This window comes from Benincasa hispida, chromosome 6 (genome assembly GCF_009727055.1).
Source record: "Benincasa hispida cultivar B227 chromosome 6, ASM972705v1, whole genome shotgun sequence".
NCBI classification, from domain to species: domain Eukaryota; kingdom Viridiplantae; phylum Streptophyta; class Magnoliopsida; order Cucurbitales; family Cucurbitaceae; genus Benincasa; species Benincasa hispida.
The window spans coordinates 48,848,545-48,859,378 of record NC_052354.1 but is presented as its reverse complement, the minus strand read 5'-3'; the positions used below and the strand labels follow the sequence as shown (position 1 = coordinate 48,859,378).

General features: G+C 36.4%; 2 protein-coding genes across 5 annotated transcripts; one reads left to right on the top strand and one right to left on the bottom strand.

Annotated features, from left to right (window-relative positions):
• Positions 1–592: 592 nt before the first annotated feature.
• LOC120080003 (probable pre-mRNA-splicing factor ATP-dependent RNA helicase DEAH5) lies at positions 593–5,901 on the top strand. 2 transcript variants are annotated; one of them, XM_039034516.1, is made up of 3 exons: positions 593–752; positions 838–4,124; positions 5,175–5,901. In XM_039034516.1, the coding sequence occupies exons 2-3, from the start codon at positions 844–846 to the stop codon at positions 5,566–5,568; spliced, it is 3,675 nt and encodes a 1,224-aa protein (XP_038890444.1). In that variant the 5' UTR covers positions 593–752; positions 838–843; the 3' UTR covers positions 5,569–5,901. The 2 variants fall into 2 exon arrangements, with proteins under 2 accessions (XP_038890444.1, XP_038890443.1); XM_039034515.1 differs by having other exon boundaries at positions 616–4,124.
• A 205-nt stretch (positions 5,902–6,106) lies between these two features.
• On the bottom strand, positions 6,107–10,559 carry LOC120080005 (superoxide dismutase [Cu-Zn] 1-like). 3 transcript variants are annotated; one of them, XM_039034517.1, is made up of 8 exons: positions 10,341–10,559; positions 9,282–9,370; positions 9,088–9,189; positions 8,828–8,980; positions 8,098–8,129; positions 7,932–8,007; positions 7,424–7,477; positions 6,107–6,497 (listed from the first exon to the last, which is right to left on the bottom strand). In XM_039034517.1, the coding sequence occupies exons 2-8, from the start codon at positions 9,355–9,357 to the stop codon at positions 6,475–6,477; spliced, it is 516 nt and encodes a 171-aa protein (XP_038890445.1). In that variant the 5' UTR covers positions 9,358–9,370; positions 10,341–10,559; the 3' UTR covers positions 6,107–6,474. The 3 variants fall into 3 exon arrangements, with proteins under 3 accessions (XP_038890445.1, XP_038890446.1, XP_038890447.1); XM_039034518.1 differs by having other exon boundaries at positions 8,885–8,980; positions 10,341–10,558; XM_039034519.1 differs by lacking the exon at positions 8,828–8,980 and having other exon boundaries at positions 10,341–10,550.
• Between the last annotated feature and the right edge of the window lie 275 nt (positions 10,560–10,834).

Genomic DNA, 10,834 nt, shown 5'->3' with positions numbered 1-10,834 from the left:
ATAGATAACAAAAGAAGAAATTTGAAGATGGAAATAACGTTTAATTTTAACAGAAAACAAAATGGTTACAAAATGAAATCTTAACAATTTTAGGAACATAACCACATGTAAAATAAAACAAATTTTAGAAATGTTTAAATTCGAAAATATTTTTCAAATTTTATAAACGAGGAAGTAGAACAATTATCAAGCAAATTTCTTAAAAAACAAAAAAAAGAAATTAAAATGTTATTAAATGGGCCTTTAAAAATCTAAAAGATACATATTATTAAAGTTCAAGAAATCTATTTGATGTAAAATTAAAACCTTAGAAAGAAAACATACACAAACTTGAAATTTCAATGATCATTTTCAAATATAAAAACAAACTAAAATATTTATAAATATAGTAAAATGTCAAAATATTATAAATGTATATCATTATTATTATTTTTTTTTATATCGATAAATATTTAAACCAGTTTACATATATCTCAATCTTATTGGAATAATCATTTGACTCTCCGATATTTAGATGTCAGAGAAAATTTATAAGAAATTTGGACTGAATTTGAAAATATTTTGAATAGTTGGAGCTTTAAAACTTGTAATTTAACGAAAGAGAGAAAAACGAAACGAAAAAAGAAAAAGAAGAAAATTCAATAAAGAAAGGCGAGGAAAAGGAAACGAAGAAACGGAGGGGCCTTCATGTGTGTCTTCGGACTTCTGATGGTTAGGGGCTTTTAGTCGATTTTCCTCTATAATCAAATCAGGTATCTACAATAAACCCTAAAATTCTCTCAATCGTTTCATCTTCAGATTCTCTTGATTCGTTTTATTTTACTGTTTCTCTCGAAGTCGACGATGGTTGCTTCCATTGCTAACGGCGACGATGGATTGAAGAAGCTCGAGTACTTATCCCTTGTCTCCAAGGTATGTTCTGAGCTCGAAACTCATTTAGGGTTTGGAGATAAAGTCCTTGCTGAGTTCATAACCGAGATGGGCCGGAGCTGTGAGACGGTGGATGAGTTCGATGCCAAATTGAAAGAGAACGGTGCCGAGATGCCCGATTACTTTGTTCGGTCGCTCCTGAGGATCATTCACCTAATTCTTCCTCCGCAGAAGGGTGACAATGATAAGGAGTTGAAGAAGGAGAAAGAATCAGATGGGAAGAAGGGCAAGTTTCGGGCATTGGCCATTGGCGATGATAGGGAGAGAGCTAAGGAGCTTGAGAAGGAGATTGAATTGGAGGCTCACCAGAAGCGTGGGGACAGAGAGGTAGAAGGTGATCGATACAAAGGGAGGGCAGGGGACAGAGGAAGAGATAGAGATAGAGACAGAGGTAGGGATAGGGATAGAAGAGACGGAGATAGAGACAGAGACAGAGATAGAGATAGGTACCGGGATCGGGATTGGGATCGAGATAAGGATAGAGATAGGCACAGGGATAGATGTGAAAGGGATGAGAGACATGGTGGTAGGGATCGTGATGATGATGGCGATGATGATTATCGGAGAAGTGGAAGGCAAAGGGATCGGAACAGGAGAAATGGGTATGAAGAAAATAAGAGTTACAGGGGGGATGCAGAAGATGGTAATGGGAATTGGAGAGGTGATAGGGATAATCTTACACAAAATGGGCGACACCGGCCAATCGATCACGAACCTGAATTATACAAGGTCTACAAGGGTAGAGTTTCCAGAGTGATGGACACGGGTTGCTTTGTCCAGTTGAATGATTTTAGAGGCAAGGAGGGTCTGGTTCATGTTTCTCAGATTGCTACTAGAAGAATTAGCAATGCCAAGGATGTTGTAAAGCGGGATCAAGAGGTCTTTGTCAAAGTCATTTCAGTTTCAGGGCAAAAGTTGAGCCTTTCTATGAGGGATGTGGATCAGCATTCTGGTAAGGATTTGCTTCCGTTAAAGAAAAAAGATGCTGATGACGGTCCTAGAATGAATCCTTCAGATACAAAGGATGATGGTCCAGTGGTTAGGACTGGCCTTTCTGGAATTAAGATTGTGGAAGATGATGTTACTGTCCCTTCACGCAGGCCTTTGAAGAGAATGAGCTCACCTGAGAGATGGGAAGCCAAACAACTGATTGCTTCTGGGGTTTTGAGTGTAAGTGAATATCCTTCTTATGATGACGAGGGAGATGGGTTATTATATCAAGAAGAGGGTGCTGAAGAAGAGCTTGAGATTGAATTGAATGAAGATGAGCCTGCATTTCTGCAAGGTCAGAGCAGATACTCAATTGACATGTCACCAGTGAAGATATTCAAAAATCCAGAAGGATCTCTGAGTCGGGCAGCTGCACTTCAATCTGCACTCATTAAGGAGCGTAGAGAAGTTCGTGAGCAGCAGCAAAGGACCATGCTCGATTCGATTCCAAAGGATCTTAATCGACCTTGGGAAGACCCTATGCCAGAGACTGGTGAGAGGCATCTTGCACAGGAGCTCAGAGGCGTTGGCTTGTCGGCCTATGACATGCCCGAGTGGAAGAAGGATGCCTATGGAAAAGATATTAGTTTTGGGCAGAAGTCGAAGCTATCTATCCAGGAACAGAGGCAGAGTTTACCCATTTACAAGCTGAAGAAAGAACTGATTCAAGCCGTTCATGATAATCAAGTACTTGTTGTCATTGGTGAGACTGGTTCAGGTAAGACAACCCAAGTAACTCAATATCTTGCTGAAGCTGGATACACAACATCTGGCAAAATTGGGTGTACTCAACCACGTAGGGTGGCTGCAATGTCTGTCGCAAAGAGGGTTGCTGAAGAGTTTGGATGTCGCTTAGGAGAGGAAGTTGGATATGCAATTCGTTTTGAGGATTGTACCGGACCTGATACTGTGATCAAGTATATGACTGATGGTATGCTTCTTAGGGAGATTTTGATTGATGATAACTTGTCTCAGTACTCGGTAATTATGCTTGATGAAGCTCATGAGAGAACAATCTTCACTGATGTTCTTTTTGGGTTGCTGAAGCAACTTGTGAAAAGGAGACCTGACCTTCGACTGATTGTCACATCTGCTACTTTAGATGCCGAAAAATTTTCAGGATATTTCTTTAATTGTAATATTTTTACAATTCCTGGGCGAACTTTCCCTGTGGAGATCCTCTATACTAAGCAGCCGGAGACTGATTATCTCGATGCTGCTTTAATCACTGTCTTGCAGATCCACTTAACAGAGCCTGAAGGTGACATCCTTCTTTTCTTGACTGGTCAGGAGGAGATTGATTTTGCATGTCAGTCTCTATATGAGAGAATGAAAGGACTCGGAAAGAATGTTCCTGAGTTAATTATTCTACCAGTATATAGTGCCTTGCCCAGTGAAATGCAGTCCAGGATTTTTGAACCTGCTCCTCCTGGTAAGAGGAAAGTTGTCGTGGCTACTAACATTGCCGAGGCTTCCCTGACAATAGATGGAATCTTTTATGTTATTGATCCTGGGTTTGCTAAACAGAATGTATATAACCCAAAGCAAGGGCTTGATTCTCTTGTTATTACACCAATCTCACAAGCATCGGCCAAACAACGTGCTGGGCGTGCTGGGCGAACAGGTCCTGGAAAATGTTATCGCCTCTATACTGAGAGTGCTTATCGTAACGAGATGTCTCCTACAACAATACCAGAAATTCAGAGAATTAATCTTGGTCATACTACTCTTACTATGAAAGCAATGGGGATAAATGATCTTCTGTCATTTGATTTTATGGATCCACCTTCACCCCAAGCTCTAATTTCAGCAATGGAACAACTTTACAGTCTAGGGGCACTTGACGAAGAAGGACTTCTGACTAAGTTGGGTAGAAAAATGGCTGAATTTCCTTTAGATCCACCTTTGTCAAAGATGCTACTAGCTAGTGTGGATCTTGGATGCAGTGATGAGATTTTGACCATAATTGCAATGATTCAGACTGGAAATATCTTTTACAGGCCACGGGAAAAACAAGCCCAGGCTGATCAGAAAAGGGCAAAGTTTTTCCAGCCAGAGGGAGATCATCTGACTTTGCTTGCAGTTTATGAGGCGTGGAAAGCCAAAAACTTTTCAGGCCCTTGGTGTTTTGAGAATTTTGTTCAGTCTCGATCCTTGAGGAGAGCGCAGGATGTGAGAAAACAACTTCTTTCAATTATGGACAAGTATGATATTCTAGTATCCTCTTAGTGTATTATCTTTGTTAAATTATTGTCTTCAGCTGCGGATATCTGTTGTTGTCTAGTCTTGCATGCGTAGCAACAGTTTACATGTATGGAGTATGATACGGTTGCTCTTTGGTGGAGGTGGTGCTTTTGGGAGGAGGACAAAGTTTAGTGACATGTAGGAATGGAAATGAGTACAAATATGTTCTTTTTTAAACAGAATCAGGCTGAACTAGACTTGGGCATCTTCTTGGTGAAGAATTTGGAAAACGTAACTGAATGAATTTTTGAGATGCATAATTATGTTTGTATGCAGAAAGTTGAGTTAAAATGATGGTGAGGCGTATGTGGTAGTAACTGACTCTACTTCTGTCCGTTGGGGGTTTAGGAGGTTATTAGGTTTAATGTATTTATTGTGGCCATTGTTTGCACGATCTTTTTGTGAATATAAGCTAGTTCTTATTTTTTAGATTGCAGTCCTTTTCGGTAGTTTAGGTTTGGACCCCCTTCAGTTGGGCTTGTAGTACTTACCTTCTTCCATTTCTCAGAAGCTTAGTTCCTTAAAAGGAAAAATGAAAATAGATAGTTGACATGTAGGAATGGAAATGAGTACAAATATGTTCTTTTTTAAACAGAATCAGGCTGAACTAGACTTGGGCATCTTCTTGGTGAAGAATTTGGAAAACGTAACTGAATGAATTTTTGAGATGCATAATTATGTTTGTATGCAGAAAGTTGAGTTAAAATGATGGTGAGGCGTATGTGGTAGTAACTGACTCTACTTCTGTCCGTTGGGGGCTTGTGAAATCAACTTCTAAGATTCTTCTTGAATTCGATAATCCTTGGAATTATCTGTGTACAGAAGGAAATCATTCTGCATCTTGATTCGGGAAATTTTTAGACTCTTTTACTTTTATCTGCTCCTCCTTGATCAGTTTTTCTTATCAATCATCATCAGTTCTTACTACCATTGATCTCTTGGATGTTAACATCTTACTGTTCATATGAATCTTCTCGCTTTCTAACTCACGAACGTTTGCATAATTTTAGGTACAAATTGGATGTGGTGAGTGCTGGCAAGAACTTCACACAGATAAGGAAGGCAATTACAGCAGGGTTCTTTTTCCATGCAGCCAGAAAGGATCCTCAAGAGGGTTATCGGACCCTAGTTGAGAACCAACCAGTTTATATCCATCCGAGCAGTGCGTTATTCCAAAGACAACCTGACTGGGTCATATACCACGAGCTGGTCATGACAACAAAAGAATACATGCGTGAAGTGACAGTCATAGACCCCAAATGGCTTGTTGAATTAGCTCCAAGATTCTTCAAAGTTGCAGATCCTACAAAGATGAGTAAGCGAAAGCGACAAGAGCGGATTGAGCCACTCTATGACAGATATCACGAACCGAACTCTTGGCGTTTGAGTAAGAGACGAGCTTAATTAATGTGTCTTTTTCCTGTGCCATATTTGCCTGACTATGTAGGTTTTAAGGCTTGCCATAAAATGTATATATCCTGTTGTATAATCTCGAGGGTAAAGCCATTAAAAGATCGTGGCATTTATATATCAGGAAAGTTTTGCCTTCCTCCACTACCTATCGATCATTGAGTTATGATTCATCGTTTTGAATCTTTTGATAATTCTTTTTGCCTCCGCGCTGGACTTCACTAATAGAACCATTTTTATTTTCTCGATTATTAGTTAAATTATAAAATTGTAATGGTGTCTTTGTGTAGACCCTTCAAAAAAGAGAAGTTATTTACCTTGTCGATAGATCAATATTTTTTTTTATAATTCTTATAAATAGTTTGACAATTTTTTTTTGGAAAAGTTAGCCTATTCCTGCAAATTAGGCTGCAAAATGTCGGTCATATTTTACTAAAATAAATAATATTCTCAGCAGTGACTATTCCTATGTTTCAACTTGTGTAAAACATAATGTTATTTTAACATATCTATTGAATTAATTTCGAATGAATTGCCATGTCAAATGATTGGGCAAATATATATATTGTCTTGAAGAGGTTGATAAAATATTGAAACTATTAATTTTTTTTCTAATACCTTGAGAGAGAACAGCGCTTAATTCTAATTTCATTTACATCTGATAAAATACTTTTTTCCCCCCTAAAAATACAACTACGACTTTCTAAAAATACAACTAGGACGAAGACTTCTATATACAAAAGTTATGCCAATACTACTGTCATTTTGCTTTGACTACTTCTGATACACGACTTGAAGCCATCTTATTTTAACCACAACATAGATGTTCCAAAACAAAATATAGCTTTGCATAAACTGTACTTCATCAGTCATCACAAACCATGGAAGTTAAAGTGTACTTCACTCTTGCAGCCCAATAACGCCTGCAAGAACCACAAATGATACATGTTTAAGTCTACGGAAAAGTTCAGCCTCCTGTATTTAATAACAGATTTGTCCCACAAAATGTCACGATCGATACACCACTATATCCAAGGTGCCAACTCTGTTTGTGCAAAGCTAAAAAAAACTACAGGTAGAGTATGCTGTATAGCAAATCACTTTTAAAACCAGCAAAACCGGGGTCTATATACAAAAGGTAAATACTTATACTTTGAATAAATCTTTATTTGAAAGATCCCTTGATAAAGGACCATGATAACCATCTACGTAAGACTTAATATTCTACGAGTTTCTTTGAAACCCAAATGTTGTAGGGTCAAATAAGTTATCTTGTGAAATTAGTCGAGATGTATGCAAATTGGTCCAGATACTCACGGATATAAAAAATATCTTTATCTTTATCTTTTTTTTTTTTTTTTTTTTTTTTTTTTTTTTTTTTTTTTTCAATCGAGATTCATTTGATAATATTAATAATTTTCAAAATTATAAAGGGAATGCTTGTTGGAAATCTTCTTTTTTAATAAGAACAAGAAGCGGCTAGTAAGATCCATTGAAAATAAAAGGACTAACAATAAAATGAAACAATGATATTTTAACCATAATAATATCACAAACCGAACCCAAACCTATGAGAAAAGGCACTAATGTCTAAACAACTTCATCAAATATTGCTGGTATTAAATATGTATCATTATTAGAAGAACTATTATTTAGAGCTGTATGTTTGTCAAGAGTATAAAAAGTGAATATTCTTAAATCAACTAATTATAATGACATCCACCTGATGATAGAGATAAATGCGGGATTGAACACGTAAACATGAGAGATTCTTCTATACGGAATATATCCTATGCCTTCTTATGGCAAACATGGCAATGTGAAGAATTGGTATGATTATGTAACTTACCACAACCTATTCTCTCACCCGCATTGCCGGTGGTCAGGCTAAGTTCGGTTTGACCTGCAGACAAAAGATCATAACAGTTCACGGATTATGCTTCAGATTTCTTCATTTGGTATCCTGATGGATGTCACCTACTTGACCAACAAAGCCAAAACTAAAAGGGAGGCTTACAAGAAATTGGAGGGAAACAAATATTTCAAAGATTGATACTTCCAGCACATTAAATGAAATCATATCTTGATTTAAGATTCAAATAAAATTAGTGCTACAAATGTGACGAAAATGGATATTTTGCATGTACAAAGTGAAAAATGAGAACCCCGAAAGGATATCACTGAATTCAAAGAAGATGAAATTAATACCAATGCGAAAGTGAAGCATGGTTACAATTAATGCAATTGTAGGTTAACTTCTTTAGGTCAATCCTTTTAATCTTTGAATGATTAGACTAGCTGTGATAGAGTTAAAATGTGTCGGATTTTAATACAGAAACGAAGATTTATAAAGTTACCCCTGCCAAGATCATCAGGATCTGCATGGACAACAATAGACCTTCCAAGAACAGAATTTGGTCCGACGAGAGAAATCTGCATAACATAGAAAGACGTAATGCTTACTAATTGAGATTTCTAGTAGAGATCGTGAAATATCCAAATAAACAATAAAATTGTCCAAACCTGCTTGTCAACAATAGAAAAAGTAGCAGTACCTGTACAATAGACATAACAATATTTACAATTGTGTCAAATTAATCCTCAAAAAGGAAAAGACAGGGTGCTTGAACAGCTTTAACATGTTCAATGATATGTATTGAAATATTGTCATCATTCAATAGGAGGGTGGAGAGGCAGCTAGATTCCTTGAAGGAATACAGTGTTATGCATTTTGGAGGGGCTAATCATTTAGGGTCCAGTTAACTAAAATTTAGACCTTTTTAGTCTCCGAATTTGGAAGAATATGTGCGTTTAAATCGTTTCAAAATGTACCTTTTTAGTCCCCGAATTTTTTAGAATAGGTACATTTGGTCTCAAAGTTTTTAAAATGTACTTTTTTAGTCTCTGAATTTTTAAAAATAGGTTTTAAAAGGCCCGCAATAATTTCTTATTATTATTAGTTTAAATTAAAAAAATAATTTGAAAAAAGGTACCTCTTCTCTCTAAAAATATTTTTTAAACTTATTTTTGTAATTCAAAATGCCATATAATTATATAAAATAAAAATAAAAAATACTTAAGGGACCTTCTAAACCCATTCTTAAAACCTTGGGGACTAAGAAGATACATTTTGAAAACTAAAGGATCAAATGCACCTATTCTAAAAAGTTTGAGGAGTAAAAAGGTATGTTTCAAAAATTCAAGGATCAAAGACATTTATTCTTCAAAACTCGGACTAAAAAGGTAGTTTTACCTAAAGTTTTACTTAAGGGAGAAAATGAAAAGCATTGCGGAATAGCACTAAACAGACCATCATCCCCGGCAACCAAATTTCCAAGATCACCAACATGACGATTCTCATCATGTGGGGCACCATGGTCTTTGCCTTCAGGATTGAAATGTGGCCCTGCGCAACCAATTTGCTTGCTAGTGGAGTTATAATGTCTTGAGAGTTGCAATAGACACTCGGAATCTAACATTGAGGAACTAAGAGGGTGACTCATGAGAATGTACCAGTTGATAAGCAACCATTTGTTGTGTCCCCAAAGGCATGAACATGGAAGCCATGAAGCCCTGCCTTAAGGCCAGAAATATTTCCTGTAACCGTAGTTGGACCTGAAAAATATAAGGGAAAAACTAAGAACTACAATAAAAATAGAACAAAAGAATCTGTAAGCATTTAGATTTTGAACTCAGATTTGAGCTACCATTGTCATTTTGGCTAAAGAAGACAGTTCCACTGACTCCCCGATTGCTCTCAAGAACAGCTACAGCTTTCACCATTGTTTTGTGTTAACTGAACTCAAATCCAATGAAGGTTATCAGAACAACTGAAAGAACTGGTAAAATTGGATACTAATCAAGAAAATAAACTAAAGTAAATTTCCCTTTCGAATATATTCATCAAAGTAATAGTTAACGAATACGTCAAATGCACAAAAGCAAAATGGAACTATCTGAAAGACAAAAAATAAGTCCCGGTGACCGAAGTTGAGAGAGAAGATCAATGCTAACCTTCAACATTCTTAAATAAGTTGACACTTAGTTTAAAAAAAATTAAACTTTTGGTCATTAAGTTTGGTTTAGATTGCATTTGGATCCCTGAGCTTTCAAGCTGAACAATTTTACCCTGAATTTTGCAAAAGGCCTTATAGCACTAGAAACAGTTGTCCTCACTTATACCCATAATCATCCTCTTATCTAGTAAGTGTGGAACTTTAGTTGTATTCCTATTCCTAATACTTTCGACTAAACAGTAAACAACAAGGAGCTTTAACGATATCCAGTAGCGAACATTGAACTAAAAAAACCACAGCGTATGAGTTATAACTCACAGCTGCAGCTACCATGAAAACTGGAAAGTAGTAAAGTACAACTTCTGGTATCTTTAAACTTCAGCGTGCCAAAATAAGTTCAAAAAAAAAAAAAAAAAAAAAAATCAAACAAAAAACAGATAACTATCAATCAGTGACCTGTTTTTGTTCCAGAAATCAACATAATTTTTTTTCTTTCTATTCAACGATAAGTAATGAGAAATGGCAATGATATCAAAGACAGCCATCAAAACCATAAAAATCTCAGCGATGAGTTTTAACTCGTAAGCCGTAACAACCATACGAAACTGGAAAGCAGTGAAGTCCAAAACAAAATTCAAACAAAAATCGATAACAATTCAATCACCACAGAAGTCGATGATCCGGCTGAAAAAAACGAGATATATTAACAGAAACACTCAAATTACAGATGAAATGGGAGAGAAGCATTACCTAGGATCAACTTCACTGTAGTCGAAAGAGAAGAGGAAGAGAGCAATGAAGTGGGGCGAGATTTTTGTAAGCATGGGAGGCTGAAGGAATCGGTAGCGAACATACAAAAAGCGAAGGATGAAATCATAATTTCGAGATCGTCGTTGCGAATCAAGAAGACACCGCGTGTGTTCAACCGACCCACCAAAACAAGGATTGAAATAACGATAGTGTCTGTTTCCGTAATAATCCCTTTTTTCTTTTGGTTTTTTCCTAAAATCCAATTTAGTTGGGAAAATAATTCTAATTCTAATCTTTCCATTATAGTAATTGTCAATTTGTTTGTACCAGGTTCCTGGAAAAATGGGTTCGGTAGAATTTGTTGATATAGATTTGATGTTGATGTAGTTCAATATCTAGTAGTAGTTGATCCATTTTGACGTCTGTGCCTGATTTGAAAAAGTGGAGTTCGTTTTTTTAAGTTGAAATCTTAAAAGAATTTTTGTACTTTTAAG